The sequence below is a fragment of the Lepidochelys kempii genome, chromosome 9 (genome assembly GCF_965140265.1).
Source record: "Lepidochelys kempii isolate rLepKem1 chromosome 9, rLepKem1.hap2, whole genome shotgun sequence".
In the NCBI taxonomy this organism is placed as follows: Eukaryota; Metazoa; Chordata; order Testudines; family Cheloniidae; genus Lepidochelys; species Lepidochelys kempii.
The window spans coordinates 80,630,292-80,651,083 of record NC_133264.1 but is presented as its reverse complement, the minus strand read 5'-3'; the positions used below and the strand labels follow the sequence as shown (position 1 = coordinate 80,651,083).

General features: G+C 42.1%; 1 protein-coding gene across 1 annotated transcript in view; it reads right to left on the bottom strand.

Annotated features, from left to right (window-relative positions):
• Positions 1 to 10,959: 10,959 nt before the first annotated feature.
• Positions 10,960 to 20,792, bottom strand: part of ASB12 (ankyrin repeat and SOCS box containing 12) — a 32,214-nt gene continuing 22,381 nt past the window's right edge. The window contains exons 2-3 of the mRNA XM_073361072.1: positions 14,856 to 15,700; positions 10,960 to 12,896 (exon numbers count right to left, since the gene is read on the bottom strand). Of these exons, the coding sequence (XP_073217173.1) occupies positions 12,763 to 12,896; positions 14,856 to 15,645 (924 nt within the window). The 5' untranslated portion in view covers positions 15,646 to 15,700 and the 3' untranslated portion in view covers positions 10,960 to 12,762. The remainder of the gene's footprint in view (positions 12,897 to 14,855; positions 15,701 to 20,792) is intronic.

Sequence of the window (20,792 nt, the reverse complement as noted above, 5' to 3'; positions counted from 1 at the left end):
CACCAAAAGGATAACATTTACCAAGCTGCTGACTTCTCATTGCTATTGTATTTTATATCTTCATCATTTGTGTGTTGCCATACCAGGCTCTGAGTCCCTTTGAGGCGGGGGCCCTTTATAAATAAAATGTATTATCATTAACCCTTAAGTATCAAAACAAAACACCCTTTCTCAACCAGTAATACATCTCTGATTGATTTTTCCAGGTTCAAATCATTCAGTTCCACTTACCAGACCTGTAAAATACTCCAGCCACTTCCTTAGAGCTTTTTAGTCATTAAAAGAAATGCTCTGTCGTATTTTCCCTGGAAAAAAATGATGCATGGGATGTTAAAAGGACACAAGCTGTCACCACCAACTTAGTCCTAGCAGGCTTTTCCCAAAAGCTAAGATCAAAAGAAATCTTTATTTGATTGTTTTGAGCCAATTGAGAGTGCAGTTTTACAAATACAAACTCCTTCGCAGTGCTCATCAATCCAGAATATCACAGCACCAAGAAATGAAACAGACTTCACTGATTTTTCCTGTCAAAGCTGAGAGAAAAAGTAAGGAGACACACAAATGATGAAAATGTGCCAGCTGGAGTCCTTAGATTCTTTCCATTTTAATAATCTACTCTGCTATTAGTAACATAGGAAAGGAAATGTTTATTTACAATAAATCATTTTAAAGTGAATGTTGTTCGTTTGCAAAAAAAACAAGCCAATCTATTATAGACAAGTACAGATCATGGTTGGAAGATGTTACTGACAGGTCATTTGCCATCAGCTTTTTGACTAAGTCTTTCTTTCAAGTTATAAAGATTTATGTTCATTATGGTAACTTTAAGGCTATTTTATTTGCATGACTCTCATTTGTTGTAAACCCACCTAATCATTCTAATTTCCACAGGAGTAATCAAAGGTGCATAGAGATGGCGGGGACAAGGACAGGGAGTGTGGGAAAGATCTGGGGGATGCAATGGAGGCAGTAAGCAAGCAGAAGTCAATGTGTGGACAGAGGGTATCTGAGGGTTGCTGAAACTTCATAGACGAGAAAAGAAAAGGAGTACTTGTGGCACCTTAGAGACTAACCAATTTATTTGAGCATAAGCTTTCGTGAGCTACAGCTCACTTCATCGGATGCATACTGTGTAAAGTTCAGAAGATCTTATTATATACACACAAAGCATGAAAAAATACCTCCTCCCACCCCACTCTCCTGCTGGTAATAGCTTATCTAAAGTAACCACTCTCCTTACAATGTGTATGATAATCAAGGTGGGCCATTTCCTACACAAATCCAGGTTCTCCCCCCCGCCCCACACACACACAAACTCACTCTCCTGCTGGTAATAGCTTATCCAAAGTGACCACTCTCCTTACATTGTGTATGATAATCAAGGTGGGCCATTTCCAGCACAAATCCAGGGTTTAACAAGAATGTCTGGGGTGGGGGTGGGGGTAGGAAAAAACAAGGGGAAATAGGCTACCTTGCATAATGACGAAGCCACTCCCAGTCTCTATTCAAGCCTAAGTTAATTGTATCCAATTTGCAAATGAATTCCAATTCAGCAGTTTCTCGCTGGAGTCTGGATTTGAAGTTTTTTTTGTTGTAAAATAGCGACTTTCAGGTCTGTAATCGCGTGACCAGAGAGATTGAAGTGTTCTCCGACTGGTTTATGAATGTTATAATTCTTGACATCTGATTTGTGTCCATTTACTCTTTTACATAGAGACTGTCCAGTTTGACCAATGTACATGGCAGAGGGGCATTGCTGGCACATGATGGCATATATCACATTGGTGGATGTGCAGGTGAACGAGCCTCTGATAGTGTGGCTGATGTTATTAGACCCTGTGATGGTGTCCCCTGAATAGATATGTGGACACAGTTGGCAACGGGCTTTGTTGCAAGGATAGGTTCCTGGGTTAGTGGTTCTGTTATGTGGTAGGTGGTTGCTGGTGAGTATTTGCTTCAGGTTGGGGGGTTGTCTGTAGGCAAGGACTGGCCTGTCTCCCAAGATTTGTGAGAGTGTTGGTTCCATTGTGCTCCAGCTGGCTTTGATGTTTGTGCTCAAGAATAGAGATTTCAAAACCTGCTGGCGAGAGTGGCGAGCTCCCCAGACTATCCAAACTCCACTCACCAAAAGGATAACATTTACCAAGCTGCTGACTTCTCATTGCTATTGTATTTTATATCTTCATCATTTGTGTGTTGCCATACCAGGCTCTGAGTCCCTTTGCGGCGATAGGTTGTAGATCAGGATAGGTTGTAGATCCTTAATAATGCGTTGGAGGGGTTTTAGTTGGGGGCTGAAGGTGACGGCTAGTGGCGTTCTGTTATTTTCTTTGTTAGGCCTGTCCTGTAGTAGGTGACTTCTGGGAACTCTTCTGGCTCTATCAATCTGTTTCTTCACTTCCGCAGGTGGGTATTGTAGTTGTAAGAAAGCTTGATAGAGATCTTGTAGGTGTCTGTCTCTGTCTGAGGGGTTGGAGCAAATGCGGTTGTATCGCAGAGCTTGGCTGTAGACGATGGATCATGTGGTGTGGTCAGGGTGAAAGCTGGCGGCATGTAGGTAGGAATAGCGGTCAGTAGGTTTCCGGTATAGGGTGGTGTTTATGTGACCATCGTTTATTAGCACTGTAGTGTCCAGGAAGTGGATCTCTTGTGTGGACTGGACCAGGCTGAGGTTGATGGTGGGATGGAAATTGTTGAAATCATGGTGGAATTCCTCAAGGGCTTCTTTTCATAGACAAGCTGAAGGCTGGGTACAGACATGAGCATCATGAACTAGAAATTTGCACACAAGGACAGGAGGTAAAATATTAAAATGGCTCAATGCAATCACAGGAAAGAGACCCTCCCAGAGATGCAGCTTGCCATCCACTTTGCTCAGCATGCAGTAGGAAATAGATAGCAGAGATTCCTAAAGGCTTCAGTGGGCCTGCAGAGTTCTCAGTGCCTCAGCCCTTGGTCAGGGAAGATATTATGCCTTCTCAGGTACCAGATGCATCCCAGGACCCTACCACAATTCATCAGAAGAAAAGGCCCCAAACAGTTAGTGCAAAGGATTAACCTAGTGATCCAGAGGCCAGGCTGCATGTGGTTGAGAAGGTACATGCATATCTGTTCCAAGGGAGCAGCTTGTAGCATTCTGATCAGAACCCCAGGAGTAGGGCAGCAGGCTTTGCTGTCTGTGCTCAAGAACAGAGATTTGAAAACCTGCCGGCAAACTCCCCACACTATCCAAACTCCACTCACCAAAAGTTTCCATTCCTCCTCCTCTGGATAGTCAGGGTTCTGTTGTCTACAGAACAGATGACTACAGCTGGGCCAACTTTTTTCATCAAAACTTTTTTTTGACAAAAAATGGCTTTTTGACCAAAGCAAACACTGTCATGAAAACTCAGTCAGTGAACTGATCTCCATTGCATTTTGAAGTGTGGCTACGTAGGTCCAAGCCTGAGACTGGGTGTCTGGACTCTTAGCTTTGACACTATTTCACTAACCTCAGGCCAGTCACTCAACTGCCTATTCCTCAATTTCCCCTTTCTATGGAATGGGGCTAATAATAATTCGCAGGGGTGTTGTGAGGCTTACATCAGTTGTGAAGCCCACTGAGATCTTCAGGTAAAAGGCACAGGAGAAGGGCAAAGGATTATTGCTAGCTGAAAAGTGGCTTGCTTGTCTCTGAATGTCAAAGACCCTCAGTTCAAACCTCAGGGCAAACTTCAAATACTGTCATTTGTTTTAAGTTAAGATTTTTCCAAACCTTACTTGAACCTCTTAGAACCATAAAATCAGACTAGAAATCTCTGGAATAGGGTCTCTCATGAGATATCTAGTACTGCCAGTTGGACCAGAAATAGCAGAGAACAGCTTCTCTCATGGTAGCTCAGCCCTCGCATGATGGGTGCTGACTAGTAACTGGATATTCAAAAGCAGATGGAAGTGAAAAGTTCTCATCTTTCTGGGTCTGGGCTGGCTTTTCAGATCATTTCCTATTTTATCCAAAATGGTTAGCACATTCCTCTGTATCTCCTCTTGTCAGGTTTGGTACTGATTTGGCCTCTTTGTTTGGGTACAGCTAATTGAACCCCCTGAACTAGTCCTTCCTTGCTGAAGAACCACCTACAATAGTTCTCACTTGTTTACATACAAATTACTGTTTTCTCAGAGATTTGACTTCTTTAGATCCCACGCAGTTTGGAGCTAGGCCAAAAGAGTGAGAACTGCTCCTAATCATGAAACTTACATTAATTAATATATATGTGCAGCTGTGAGTGGAGACACCAGCTGGTACTTGTTTGGTTTGATTACTTTGAAAATGAAATTTTTCATCCATTCAGGTATTAACAAATTACATTTCCCTTCAGGTTCTAATCCAGCCCAGGTCAGCAGGGACTGAAAGTCATTATCCTCTGATAGCTGTTCAGTGGCCAATGTGTTATGAGAGGATAGACACACACAGGAAGGTGTCCACAACACAAAAAGCACCATAATATGCCCTCTTGTAGGCATTCTCCAGAGAGAAGCCAAGGACCCAGTGGGTGATGGAGATTCCACTATGGTTCCTTGTACATCTCAATAAGGAATGGACATAACTTTGCCTTCACGTATGCATGAACAGCTCCCCCTGACTTCAGTGGGAGTTACATGTATGTATTGGAGGCAAAATTGGGTTGTAGATGTGTAACGTGTGTGTGTTAACACTAACTTCTTGGCTTTTGAGTATTAAAAGTTGTAACCTTAATATTGGAGTAACATTTAGTATTTAATTTCCCAATTTAATTTTTAAAAAGAAGATAAAGACATCATGTTTTTTACTGATTTCACTCTACACCGCCACACTTCAACAGCTGATATTCATCAGTGGATCTCAAAGTGCTTTACAAAGGTGGTGAGTATCATTATCCCCATTTGTACAGATGGGGAAATGGAGGCACAGAGCAGTGAAATGACTTGTCCAAGGTCACCCAGCAGGCCACTGGCAAATCCGAGGACAGGATCCAGGTCTCCTCAGTCCCGGCCAGTGTCTGTCCACTGGGCCACACTCTCTCCAATATTGTTATAATACTGTTGTTATTATTAGTTTCTATTATTTGTAACTCTACATTTAATGTAAATTTTACTGCATGAGCCTAGAGACCAACTTTAGTGGTGACTTAGAAACCTAGAAGGTCCCAACTTGTAAAGTTCAGCAATTTTTGAGCTATGTCCGTGCAACTTTTTAAAAAAAATCTTAATGTCTTCACAGCTGAAAAAGGCTATTTTATTCACACACAATTCAGAATAATTTACTCAAACTCTCCAACCAAATTCACCTTTGGCTAAGACTAAACATGGAAAATTTTAGCTCAACCCTTTTTTATTTGGAAAGTTCTGCTCACATAGAACAGAAGGGCTAGAATACTTTCTGGGGTTTTTATATTGCCTGTCACTGTGCAATCTGAGAGCCAACAAAAGCCTGAAGGAAATCACAGCACTAGATCCGCCTCTGGAGTAAATTGGCCCATGGCAGTCAACAGAGCAATGCTGAAGTACACTAAGGATCTGACTCTCAGTGTTTGCGGATGCTTATTTCAATGCAAAAAAGGGACAAAACAGAGCCACCTAGCATGCCGCTAGGTTGAGTATTGACTGTCAAAGTACCTGATGTGCAGCATGGGCTTGCAAACTACTTCTTTCTATCTCCTCACCTGTAGCATTGTCCTGGAGAGAGCAAACCACTACAAGGTACTCAGTCCCCGATTCTAAAAGGTATATAGGCTCCTAACTTCCATCTTCCAAGGCCTCATCTTCGAAGTACCTGGCTACATCAAATATTATTGCTAAGGGCCTACTGTCCCCTGTGCAAGAAAATTCTGGATGGGAGAAAGCAAATGCAATGAGTTCCTACTAGCAAAGTTTTCTTAAAATTGTCCTGGTAAGTGGGATTGGGCTCCCTTCTCCCCACGGACATAGACAGGGGTTTGACCCATTAAGGCCACAGGTCTCTTGCCATCTACTGAGGGCCTGTGCCTCCCTGCTAACCTCCCAACCAACTACTTCCTTTGCTTTCCCTTGCTGCCTACTGCTCCTGAAACCACCACCTCCCTCTTCATCAGGAGAAGCAGCTGTCGCTGGACACTGGTTCAGACCCCACAAAGTAATACTGACGAGGTCGGCATTATCTTGTGCTGGGACACCCTGTGGAGGTGAGGAGCTAGAACAAATGCAAGACCAGATAGGAGCTTCTATACAGGTGAAATGGGTCTTGATCTGCAGACGCACTGGGGCTGATCCACCCTCGGGCATTGAGAAGAATGGGCAATTGCTTGTATGTGCTACCGACCATGTCATTACAAAGTGACCACAAGTTTAAAAATCCCCACTGTAAAATTAATCTTCCCAGGACATCAGTAGGTGTTTTCACTCAGACTGAGATAACTAAACTCACAGTCTGAAATAGCATTATTGCCCTCAATGACACCAATATATCACCAAGCCTATCAGAAGACTTAGCATCACAAAAGGATCGCCTTGTGAGCACAGCGTGACAGCGTTACCTGCAACCAGCAGGCTGCCAAGAAACATGTCTCAGTAGGAATTTGTTTGGCCTTAACAGCAAGTTGAAAGATACTGCTGCTGGGTTTCTCCTCTGGCACTGGCAGCCATTGATATGAGTACAAAATATGCACTCATCTATTTTAGTGGCTCTTTATGATGGCATAGCTGGGATTGGTTTACAGTGTGCAAAGAAAACATATGGCAAATGGCACAGTATTTAAGGCCAGGACTTCAGTGTACAAACAAACTGAAGTCAGTAACTAGGTGAATAAGTTATATTTTAAGTCATTACCCCACTACTCAACAACAGACTGCTTCATAAAATCTAGAAATGGGCAAGGCCTATTAGACCATCCACCCCATATTCCGGCCAACACATAATTGTTCCCTACAGTATATTTTCTGGTTTTTTTGTCCAGTCTAATTTTAAGTATGCCAAGCTAGGAGGCTCCTAATGTTTCCCCTGGGAGATACTTTCACAGCCTAATAGATGTTGAGTAATAGATTCCATAACCCTTGAAATAACAATTAGATTGTAAGCCTATAAATAATGCAAAACTTTGCTCTGTTCCTGTCTGTGTTTCGCAAACAAATATAATCTTACTGAAGCCCACACCACAGGGACATTTTGCATAATATTTCAGTAAAGACTAGGAGCTAGTGAAGTTGTTTATATCTTACACAAAACACAACTCAGGGAAACTGAAGAGAGCTGCTATACATCCCGAGGATCTGATGGCATCATAAACCATGTGTGTGGTTACCATGGTGATTTGTACGTGTAGGTATCTTGAGAGCTTTCGGTTGTGTCGATCTTACCCAGTACTTATTTAACAGTGAGGTTTGGGATGCAAATATAACATAACATGAACACAGGAGATATCCTGCTGAATCCTGACACAGAATAAAAGCCCTAAGAGTCAAAACATTAACCTGCCAGGTAAGTGCACAACCATCTAGCTGTGAATGGAGAACAGTGACACCTTGTGATTCTGAATCTAAAGGGAAAAAGAACAGGAGTACTTGTGGCACCTTAGAGACTAACCAATTTATTTGACCATAAGCTTTCATGAGCTACAGCTCACTTTGCGATGAAGTGAGCTGTAGCTCATGAAAGCTTATGCTCAATAAATCTGTTAGTTTCTAAGGTGCCACAAATACTCCTGTTCTTTTTGCAAATACAGACTAACACGGCTGCTACTCTGAAACCTGTCATTATGCAAGAATCTAAGGGGAGTGTCCCCTGCAGATTTGGCAGGGGTGTTCTGTCATACTCTAGAGCAGTGCTTCTCTAACTATCTGATGTGGGGGACCAGCAATTTTTTCCCCAATGTGCGCACAGACCGGCAGCCGATGGCACGGTCCGCGGACCACCACTTTGAGTATCACTGCTCTATACCACTTAAGCAATAATATTTATATTAAAACATAGCTCAGCATTTCCTCAACCCATTCACTCCTCAGCTCTTTGTTACTATATGCATGATGTACCACATATAGCATGCACCTCTGAAGGGTTGAATACTATTTCACTGTACATATTTAAAGGCAGAAATACAAAACCAAGTGTATAGTAACCATCTGCTGTTTGCAACATCTGTTAAGAGTGTAATGGGTATCTGCATATAATGCCAGCTCTGAGCATTTACCTATTGAACACATTTCCAATAGGAGGAACCAACCAGGCAACTTTCACTTATTTAGCTTATAAAGGAGTTAGGAAATCACCTCATCACAACATTTTGCAGCAATGATTTCTAACTCAGACTTCTGGGAGCTGTTATTGTTAGTTCATGCACCAGGGAGGGTGCAGTTTGAGGGTAATAAGTTCTCAGTGTTTGATTACACACACTGCAGTGCTGGAAGCCTCATGAAATAGGGCATATAGTGGATGATTGAGCTTACAACCAAACTACTTAGACTGTAAGATCTTTGGGGTAGGGACTTTGTGTTCTGTGTTTGTATGGTGCCTAGCACAATGGGGTCCTGGATGCTACAACAATAAACAACAGTCTGCCAGGTAGTTTTCTGTTAGATCATTTTACCCATCTATGTGCTCTTTAAAACAAACTTTGTTCCATCATGCTGTGTCTCACCGAGTAACCTTGTAATCGTATTGATATTCCCTGTTTCTTCCCCCGCTGTCCCCCTACTCTTTCATTACCGTGCTTATTGTGTCCTGTCTACAGTTAGTTTGGGAGCTTGCTGGGGCAGATACTCTGTTGTTTGGGAGGCACCCAGCATGGTTGGGCATGGTTAAAATCATTAATAATGTCTGGGCATCCTATCATGGTTTTTTGCTTGTGTGGGCTCCTAAGAGAAAGTATTCTTAACCAGAAAGCAAGTAATCCAAATGCATCACTGGCACAAATGTACACCCAAAGGAGCACTTTAACGTGGACATGCCAGTTGCATTACTGGTGTGCTGGTGATTAACATTCCAGGTTTCTCTTTTGCAGCCAAGGCCAGAGAGAATAGACTTTACTGTTGCGAGTTGTGATTACATCTACACCATGGTACGGCTTTGTGCACATAGTCAGTCTGTGCTAAAATATCCTACATATATTTGTGTCTCAATCCTCATCTCCTTCAACCCTTCCTGGCCCACTTGTTTGTGTCATCCACCTATGGTGTTTTCTAGACTTTGGGGTATGGACTGTAATTAATTATGTTTTTTTACAGCCCCTAGCACAATGTGGCTTCAGACTAAGTGGCTGGGTAATATAAAAGATTAAAGGCTTTACTGGTGGTGTAAGCAAGGGTCTTATAAGATACCTCAGACAGATAGATACACTCTTTGTGAGACGAGTGTTTGTAAAGCAAGGTTTAAATATTGGTGACATTCGAGGCTTTGGCTGCAAGTAGAGATGGATCTGAACTTCCCCAAATGCTGGCATGTTTGCATCCAGGGTGTGAGGCTAGGCCCATCTCATGTTTTAAAGAGTGGGAATCAGGAAAGGTAGGTGGATAAGCACCCAGAAGTCCAGACACTGGCCTAAGACACCTGAATCTGCAGCATGTTTGGGATAAAAGAAGCTCTCAGGAGATTTCAGGGCTTGTTTCTTCCACTCAAGCCAGAAGTAGCATGGAAGTGGCCTCTCTCCAGATAATCCAGCATCTCCAATTTCCATTCTCAACCAGACCCTGGCAGTGCAGAGGCAGCAAAAGTGGGGGCAGGGGTGAGAATGTTAATAGAATTGTTTCTAGCATCAGGAAAGGTTCCTTTTGATCCAGGTCTGGTTTGAAGTGGAGCCAGCTTTTTATATGATCAGAACTGCTTGTCCAATGCCATGTACTCTGCACCGACCTCTACACTGGAGCTGGAGTAATTTTTAGCTATGGTAGGGTATCCATGCTAGCTCTGATGAAGCCAGCACCTAAAAATAGAAGTGTAGTCAGGGCAGCATAAGCAGTCTAACAGGCTAGCCACCCGAGTACCTATCTAAGGTTTCAGATGAGATTGTACTCAGGGTGGCTAGCCCACCCTACAGCTTGCACCATCACAGCTACACTTCTATTTTTTACTCTGGTAGCTCAGTCAAAGCTAGTGCAGATATGTGTACCTGAGCTGGAAATTACATCCTCTGCTCCAGCTCCAGAGCAGACAACACCTCAATTAGTCATGGTGCACTGGTCTGCTTGGCACCTCTCATTTTGAGGATGGGCCAGGACATTATTCATAAGTCTCCATTTTCCAGCAGTTCTCTACTCAGGCATCAAAGTTCAATCAGAGCTGACACAGCACGTCGCAGAGGAGCCTAGGAGTGAATTAAATCTAAGGCCTCATCTACACTAGAAAAGTGCACTTGAATGAAGTCAATTAAAATAGTAATGATAAAAAAAACTAGGTGAACTATTGCACCCTTCTAGAATAGACAAAGCCTCACGAACTAAGGTTCACTAGAAAAGGGGAGAAAAACGCCCCTCCCCCACAGTATTAGATGCTTTTGTTTTTCACAACACACATTTAATGGCTTTATCATCAAATGGAATTTTGTAGGTAAAAAGTGGTAGAAGTGCAGTTTGGCTGGGAGAACTATGTTCACAATAGTGGCTTTTGACAGCAAAGCACGTAGGTCACAAATCACACCTCTTCACACCCCTGGACAACACAGCTATGCTGGCAGAAGTGAGTCGTGTGGACATGCCAATGGCATCTCTTGGCTTTGCCACTGCCTTGCCAAGTGACCTTGGGTAAGTCACTTCACTCTGTGCCCCAAGGATAATGATACTGACTTTTGTAAAGCACCTAGAGAGCTAAAATGTTGTACATTAGTGTTATCCCTATTTCTCACACAGGGATGAGGCACAAAGAGGTTAAGTGATTTGGCCAAGGCCACAAAAAGAGTCACTGTTCGAGCCACAATGAGAACTTGTATATATCCTAGTCCCATGCTTAGTCTGTTAGACTACGTCTTTCTCGCTGCATGAGCTAGTATATATATTTTGTGGGCAGTGAAATTGGTGTTGCCAGTAAATTTAGCCCTTTTTTCTATTCACCAGCAGACTCATTTTTATGAATTTATTATTTGTAATGGTTTACAGAATAGCGTTGGTAAACACATTTTATCCTGTGCCTGTGTGAGATTCATCATAAGGTGATTGACTTTGTTCTTTGATTGGCTGACTGAAGCTTTTTAAACAAGAGACTAATGGCAAACAAACACAAAGGTAGTGAATAGGAATACTGAATACATTTGTTCATGCCCCAGTACCATTGCTCACAGGCAAATCTGGGTAGCTGTATGAACATCAGCCAGCATGTGAGCAAAACCCTTTAGTGAATAAAAGGGGCCTGAATGAGATTGAACCAAAGAGCTATCTGGAGTTGGGGTGAATGTTCATGAACACTTGCTTTGCCGACTTGAGCCTCGCTAAGTTTAAGCCTGGACCTTTGTGTTATCAGCCAGAGTCACGTTCCCAACTGATATTGTGCCAAATTTGGATTTACATAAAGCACCAAGAGGGCTTCCTGTCTCTTCCACTAACAATGAAATAGTATCTTACCAAACAGGCCAGAATAGTTTAATCACAACAATAATATACATTTTGTTTAAAACTGTAGATTCATATGCACACAACAGATTGGACGAAAATTCTCTCCCCTTAATCCTGCCTTGAGCCATCTTTAAGGAGAAGATTGAACAATGTGTTTGAGTCTTTAAAAAATTACATATGGGAGGGGAGGAGGGCTCAGGGGATTGTATATGAAACAGAGCCTTTTGCCTCTAGGTCACCATTTCAAATCCAGCCCAGGATTGGAAATTATTACCAGTTGATGGCTGTTCTATGGACAATGATTACTGTCTATATTACTAAGCATTCTCTCAGTGCTATACAAGATTCAGAAGACAACACAATCACAGCCCTAGCTATTGAGATAGTTGTCCATATCAGGTACTGATGAGTCCCCTGTTTATCAGTCTCAGCAGAGGCCAAAAATTGAATGGCCACCTTCTGACCCCCATGGGAATCACTAAGAGTAGGGTATGTTAGTTTGCACTGCTGTTCTCCATCCACCTTGCCACAGCACTCTTTGCAGGGTGCTCCGAGGGCTCCAATCTCCAGGTCTGACAAACTTCACCAGCTCTAAATTCACCCACACACAATTCTGATGTAAATCACAAGTCTAGCTGCAGCTCTTAGTCCCAGCTCAGAAAGGCTGAGATGCACTTTTATAACTTTCCAGGAAAGAGGTGTTTTTTAAAAAACAAGACAGATAACTACATACAACTAAAGCCGCAACACGGAGCAAAGACCAACACTCTTTACCCTATTGTACCTCCTGTCCTCTCCCCCATAAAAGTAGGAGGGAAAACCAGCCTTGCCTTTCAGGTTCTGGCATAGCCATACAGACATTTTTGGATTTGATTGTAACAAATAAGAAGGTGTAAGAGGATTAAGTTATGAGGGTATAAAACCAAAATGATATAAAAAACTGAAACCAGACTTTTTCTAACATATTCCGGTCCATTCAATGCACTGCTAGAGGCAAGTTCTTTTCCATCTTCATCTACTGTTATCACCTTTTACCAGTTTGGTTTGGTTCGTTTCAATAAAGGCCAAGCTGCCTTTTGGAGATGTAATGTAAGCAAACGCACTCACAGCAAGTAATGATGACTGAATCCTGGCTACCATGTACTGCATAATTGCTACTCCACAATGGCTTTTTATCAAGGTGGTCAACACATTACGTAGAACTTTGTCTTCAAAACTTGCTCTGATCTTCCCTTAAGATTGATGTTTGAGGTAGTTCACTAGCACAGGTGGGATCCCCAGTTGATCTATGGCACGTGCGCTGTTGGTCAGTTTCAGAAGCTTTCTGACAGCCAGCCTAGACTGAGACATCAAGGATTTTGGATGAGCTGCACAAGAAGGGGGAACGGGGGGGTGGGGGGGGAAAAAAAGACTGTAAACTTTCAGGACATTCAAAACCTTCTACCTTAAGCAAAGAGAGCACCGAGAAGGAGTCTCTCTCACAGCCCACGCCTCATTCATTGTGATGCACATTCTGCTTGGCTTCTGACCAGCCGTAAAGGGACTGGCAACTGCAACATTTTAAACGAATAAATGGCAGTGCAATGCCACCTGGGAGCCATATCGCTGGGTGAATCACGAATGATGAGAGATACTGTTTCACGGTGGCATTCCTGAAAGCAGATGGGCCTGCGTGGTTCAGGTTACATAATGCAAACTGCCTCTCTCTGTGTTGTGAATTTTAATAAACTAGAGCAACCCGATCATCCATGACAATGACATTTTGCTCTCGGTAGGTAAAATTCAAATTCTGCTGGGACACAACCTTTAGCCACATTCTCATGCCCCCGGTCCTATGGTCACACACCTAAGAGCTCACTGAGGCGTCTGCCTGGCATTAAGGTACTGCATCTCCATGGCACTATGGACACAGGTGCAACTTGTTCTGGAAACCATCTTCTTGTTATAGCTTTTCAGGTTTTTCCTCAATGGCATGGGCATGGGACAAGCTCCTTGTTGTGGCTGAGCTACTTAGCATGTGAAATGATGAGCTTAGCTATGGGGGTTTCACAAGGGCTGCACCTATACTGACAATTTTAGGGCAGTCTCCCACTAGTACAAGTGCAGCTCTGTGGGATAAGAACAACAGCGGGAGAACCAGCCACTAGCATTACCACTGGCCTCACCTAACTTTGCCGAGAGCATGCTAGGTTGGTAGAAGTACCAGAGCCTTGTCTACACGAGTCCTCCCACACTTACTATCAATAGTGGAGCTGCGCCGGTGGCAAATTCTGTTCAGAAGCACTTTGAGGAGAACATCAAGAGGATGAAGTTAATGTGTCTAGCCATCCTCTTCTCCCCCACCCCCATCTTCCATCCCTCTCCTCCCACATTCTCTTTCAGATTCTGGAAGACCAAAATACTAATTGTTCCTATGCATATTTCTACTCCTCCTGCTGCCCCCTCCACAAGACACTAACTGATCTAATGTCTGTACCAAACTGTTGAGATCACCGTTCCCCCACTTTGGCACCTGTTAACAGGAGGGAGGAAGGAAGGAGAATCCTGTGTATCAGTTTGATTTGATTCCTGGCCATACTGACTTTGATAATCTTTTCTTCCCTCAAGACTCTCTCTTACTCCTTGCTGCAGTAACACTTTCTGCAGTCAACTCAGTTGGGTTGTGGCAGTGGAGATTTTCAGACCAGGCTATATTGATGAAGGAGAGGAAAGTAACCTTCCTTTTAGGTACTCCATGTACTGAAGATTTGGTGATGGGAGAAGGAAGTAAGGGAGTTAAGCAGCCTTGAATGCAGAGGAGTCTTGTGGTGAAGCTATGACAGGCTCATTGGCTCTTAATGTGAAAACTCTAGGTGACGGTGAGGTGATCTACACTGACAGCTATGTCACCAATGGCCTTATCTCGAAACCAGACCTTCTTCAGTAGCAGCAAGTTTCTTCATTCTTCACCATGCAATTTATTCATTTAAACTTGCTGCTACTAAAGAAGGTCTGGTTAAAACATTGTGTGTTTTAACCTGACCAACCAATAGGCAGATAATAGGTTTAGCATCAGTTCATTTTTTTATCCTGAAGAATGCAACCACTTCTGGGGCAAAAAGTAGCAGTTAATAACCGCCAGCAACACCACCCAACAAGTTAGGACAGGAAGTGAAAAAATACTGTGCCCACATGGAACTCCAAGGAAATTTAGGCTAGCAAAAAGCCCTTACTCAAATTGATCTCAAGTTGCTTTTTTGGAAATTGGCGTACTACCCAAGTGATGTACTATCAAAGCTGGAAGTCTAGTGCAAGTTTCCAAATATATGGCAGTGCATACAAGTTACCTCTTTCCCTGATCAGCAGCGCCAAAGCCTCACTATTCGGTGAAATCTTATCTCCTGCGATGTTTGGTAAGTACACATTGGCTCCAAAATCAATGAGCAGTTTTATGAATTCACTCCCACAACCATGTCTTAGGCAGATTTCAAGCACCGTCTTGGGCTGCTTGATTCTTGCGATCATTTTCGTATCAATGCAGTTGTAATTGGGATCTGCCCCATAAAGCAGCAGCATTTTAAAACACTCCAGATGTCCGTAGACCGCTGAGAGATATAAAGGGCCAGAACAAGCTGCAGAGTTGGCAGCCCACTCTGGGACTCTTGCTTTAACATTGACTTCCGCCCCATAGTCTAAGAGTTCTCGCAGAATGCTGACATCTCCATCTCTAGAGGCCGTGAGCAGTGGAGAACAGTTATTGTAGATGCTGCCGGAAGGACTGGCCCCTGCCTCCAACAGTACTTTAACACAGTCTAGGTGGCCATTACTAACAGCAGTGAATAGCGGAGTTTGCGCCTTCACATCTAGGCTGTCCACTTCTGCTCCATGGGCCAAGAGAACTTCTAAACTTCGCAGATGGCCCTTTGAAGCTGCTAGGCGAAGTGGGGTCCCAGGTACCCCCCAACCACTTCTGCAGTTAATAAATGTTTTGTATCTGTCTTGGCACAAGAGTTCATCAAGAGTTTGATAATCATCCTGGGACGCTGCTTGGTTCAGCTCTTGTCTTTCTCCATTATCATCTTCATTTTCTCTGGGCTGGAGCATGGAGAAGATTTTGGTTATATCCACTAGATTCATTTTTGGTTTGTCTCTTAAGTACAACTCTCATCATGAACTGTGTAAAGCATGAGATCTATGGAACAAGAAACAGGATTAGGAACTAGTTCTAAAAACAGTCTCATTCCCTGCTCTAGGGAATCTCATACTCAAGTGGAGGAGCATCAGGACAAAATAATTGATTACCTTATAGTCATTCCTTCTCAAACACTTACATTTATTTCCACACCGATAGGTCAGAGGAAAACCACATTCAAAGTTTTATGACAAAAAGATCTGGACCAATGCTCCAGTATGAGCATGGGCTATGAAACCTCGATCTGCCTACACCCATGTAGGTATTCAGAAAGCAACAATCACAGTGGCACATACTACTAATCCTTATCCTGGTTTTGTATGGATTTTCTGAGGGTGAAGGAAGAGGGTCCTGGATTAGGCATGGAGCTAGGATTCACAAGACTTGGCTTCAGTACCATCTTGTTGTATGCCTCTGGGGAAGTCACTTAAGGCTAGATTTTTGGAAAAGTTCAGCATCCAACTGCTAAAGTAGGCAGCTAAATTTAAACAGGGTTCAGAACTCACCAGCTCCCATTTTTCTTAATGAGAGTTGTTGGGTGCTGAATGCTTTTGAAAATCTGGCCCTTAAACTCACCATGCCTCAGCAAACACCATCTGTAAAATGGGAATAATAATACTTCACCAACAGCCACTTTTGCAAAACACTTAGAGACCTAGATAACATTCTCAAGAAGGTTTAGGAGCTGGCAGTGTTACTGACATTTACAGGTACAATAGACAACCAGCCTGGACATTTTGTCTGTCTTGCAATTTTTAAGTGACTGGAAAAGCCATGTTTTATTTTTTATTATTATTATTTAAAAGAGAATTGTAGCACTAAGTAAAAATGCAATTCTAATTAAGGATTTTCAGGAAGGATTGTAAGGGACTTTCTGAATTAAATATGCAAGCAGCTGAATCTCTTACAGCAGGAATTTTCAACCTTTTTCTTTCTAAGGCCTCCCCAACATGCTATAAAAACTCCACGACCCACTTGTGCCACAACAACTGGTTTCCTGCATAAAAAAGCCAGGTCCGACATTAAAGGGTATGAAGCAGGGCAATTTCCTGGGGCCCCATACCACAGGGCACACCATGAAGCTAAGTTGCTCAGGCTTCTGCTTCAGCCCCAGGTGGTGGGGCTTTAGCTTTCTGCCGTGGGCCAAAACGAGTCTAACACTGGTCCTGCTTGACAGACCCCCAAAACTTGCTGGGGGCCCTGGACCCCTGGTTGAAAACTATTGTCTTACAGAGCAGTTTTCCCTATCCCTGAGCAGGGCAGCTGAACCAAGCGGCATTTACATTTGTCTTATGGGCAGGGGAAATGTCTGACAATTGTTTCTTTTACCCAGAAGCTGTAATGGAATATGGAGGTTTGCCATATGGGATCTGTCCATTGATCCAGTTAGTCTGGTATCTAGCCTCTGCCCTGGCCAATTCCTAATGCTTCTGAGGAATGTGAAATCCCCCACAATGCACCTGACCAGCTATGAAATGCTATAACTTAGGGAAGGGCAGAAGGAATTCTTGACACATTCCAATCCCAAAGCATCTAGAATTTCTTCTAACAGAAGCTGCGTCAGTAACAGCTCTATCCGTTCCTTCTCCTAAATGATTCCTGCAAATACTTTTATTAGGAGCTGAAATTCTCTATTTGTCAAGTTAGCTGTGTTATGCATCTAGTCTATTCCTTCAAACACATCTCTGACAAGAACAATGCTAACAATTGGATGATACCCACTAGCTTTGTATTAGGAAGTGTATCCACTTAGGCGTAAACAACTGGAGACGGGGGTGGGGGGGGAGTTAGCACGCCCTCCTCCACCCTCCCCAAAAGTTAGGGGCTGTATTAATAAAGGAAACGCTGAGTTTGGAACAGAAGCTCATTTATCTCACTTTATTAAAAGCAGACAAATTTAGTTATGATCCAAAACTACACATTAAAATGACATTCAACAGCTGTTATATTATTTTTAACTAAAGCTCCAATAAAAAAAAAAAACTAGTCTATGCCCCGATCTAAGGAAATTCCCATGTACCATTTCATCTTAGCAGCTACATTTTCTGAATTAGTTGAATCAGTTTTGTGGCAGTGTGTGAATCTATGAATCTGTTGCATCTGTAACTTCTAAACTTGTTTCAAACAAACAATTACCCTAAGTTAAGCAAGGAAGCCTTGGAGTTTGAGAAGAGAAACATCATAAAATTATACACAACTGATTTTTTAAACATAGGACTTGATTTGAAAGGAATGCACAGCTATACTTAAAGGAAAATATATTGAAAACAAAGAACAGCTGTAATATTTACTAACAACAAATCAATGTATTAGAATAGTGTGCAAAAGCATCCCTGCAGTGACACTCTTGATAGTGTAAAACCTGTAGTGAGAAACATATATTTCATATAATTACTGATCAGAATAGCCAAAAATGAGATAATTGTCTATAGATTGAAGCAAAACGTGCATGTTTGATCTTCAGATAGAGAGAGTTTGGTCACAGTTAATATCAATAGTACATATACTTACACATTTAAAGCTGTGGTTACCAGGTTACTTTAAAGTTGCCAAAGCTGCCTGGCCATCATTATGTTGCTGTCTTACCTCTGTGAGGTAGTTGATGCTCACCTAGTGCTGTGAAGCAGGCAGCTTGTCCCAGTGCTAATTCTCTTTTACCTTTTACAAAAAGGGAGAGACAAGATCTTCCCAGGAGGAGAAACCTCACCCAGGAGCGGGGCACCAGCTCTGTAGAACAGGAGCAACGCAGGTCGTCAGGCACGCAGCTGAAATGCCACTAGCAGGGATAAAGGCCAGGGCGCTCGGGCTAATTTTAGCCCCACAGGCGTTGTATCTTACTACTTCCATTCTTGGAAAGTTCTCACTGAGAAGGGTAAATATAGAGGGGTGGGATGGTGATGCTTTTAGGGGATGGGAGGTGGAGGGGGAGACAATCAGGCAGATGCTATGGAGGGTTAGAACCATAACATGAGCACAGATCAAACACGCATTACATTTGTTTCATTACATCCCTTCCAAAGTCCGTCATTTTATGCAGACTTGATTATTTTTCTTAACAACTAGAACACTGGTCAGATTCCTGCCCTGGACTTGCAGCATACTTACTACTGTGTTAGTTACACCCAAACTGGCAGTTGTTGTGATCTCTGAATCTTGCTCCATGCTCTCCTACCATTCAAACCTATGTTCTCTCAGCCTCTAATCTCCCCTCTCCCCCGACATCTTTTGCACCTTCAGAGCAACGTGCCACTAATTTCCAAGCTTTCAGTTTGTTTTATTATTAACCTTTGGAGAGACTGAGCTGACAATTGGCCTGCCCTCATTTCTAAAAGGAGAATGCTGTGTGTGTGTGTGCACGAGTGTTCGTTCATAAGAGGCGGTTTTCATTATGCTTTACTGAAGATGGTGTTCAGACATATGGACCAGTATACACCCTCCTTCCCAACCACCTGTTTGGAATTACAAAATTAAGTAGCATGCAACAAGGCAAAAAATCTCCAGTACCTTGGGAGGAGGAGGATTAGCAGTGTTTGGACTGTGTTATCAACTGCTGTCAGCAGGCAGCAGTGTAATTTTATCTTAGCCAGTTCATTTTAAACCTTTTGGGGGTGGGGAGAGTAATTGTCTGACAGTCTGAAGCAGCATTATCAGAGCTATGAGAGATCAAGAAATAAACCAAATTATCCAGGAGAAAGATCTCCAATACAAGAACTAAATCATGGGGCACTCTAATAAGGAAATTTTTTTTTTTTTTTAAAACCCTCCACCAGTGGCAGAGTCAGAATTAGTTTGTGCAACACTTTGAAAATTGTTAACTGTTATGCAACACTAAGATAATTACTACAGGAAATTTGAAATGCATTGAAAAATGTGTAGACTTTCAGTCTATTTGGAATTTCACTAACTCCAAATAGGATATAAAGCAGATTCTATTGATTGGAAAGGACTAACTTCCCAAAGCTCAGGAATATTGTGAACAAAATTGATTGGGAGGAAAAATAGAAAGAAAAATGTGAATGAAAATTGGGAATTGTTTAAGAAGAGTTTATTGGATGACCAAGAAGCCATGATTCCACACCAGGAAAGAGGATAACTTGGGCTTTAAGCATATCCTGGTTCAATAGTAAAGGAAGAAAGTAGAAATAAAAAAACATAAATGGGGGAAATGGATAGCAATCAATACAAATAAGAAGTTATGAAGTGAAGAAAATTGATAAGGAAAGCTAAAGAGATCAGGGAAAAAACTATATATAGCTGGCAGCATGAAGGACATTAAGTATATAAGGAACAAAAGAAATCCTAGGAATGGTATAGGCCATTTATAGGTAAAGATGATAAAAATGTTAATGACAAAAAAAGCAGAAGTGTTCAATATATTGTTCATTTGAAATAAAGTGGGATATTATATTCGTATCACATAAGGATGATAAAGTACTTCCTAGTTCATTAATAACTAAGGAGGATGTTAAACAATGTCTACTAGGATAAATATTTTTAAATCAGCAGGCCAGGATAACATGCACCTACGACTACTAAAAGAATGGGCTGAGGAAATCTCTGGCCTGCTGATGTTGATTTTTAATAAATCTTGGAATACTGGGAAAATTCCAGAAGATTGAAAGAGTGCTAATGTGGTGTCAATATTCAAAAAGGGCAAGTGGAATGACCTCGGTAACTATAGTCTCATTAGTCTGGCATCACTCCGTGACAAAATAACTAAAAAGCTTATATAGGATTTAAATTGATAAAGAATTAAAGGATGGGAATATACTTAATGCCAGTCAACATGGTTTATGGAAAATAGTTTTTGTCAAACAAACCTGACTTCATTCACTGAAATTACAAGTTTATTTTATAAAGGTAACTGTGTAGATGTAATATACTTGGAATTTTGTAAGGTGTTTGACTTAGTACAGCACCACATTCTGATTAAAATATTAGCACCATACTAAATCAATAAAGCAAATGTTAAAGGGATTAAGAACTGGGTAACTCACAGATCTCAAAATGTAGCATTATTGGGGAATCATCACTGAATAGGAATGTTTCTAATGGGGTTCTGCAGGAACTGGTACGTCTGATGCTGTTCACA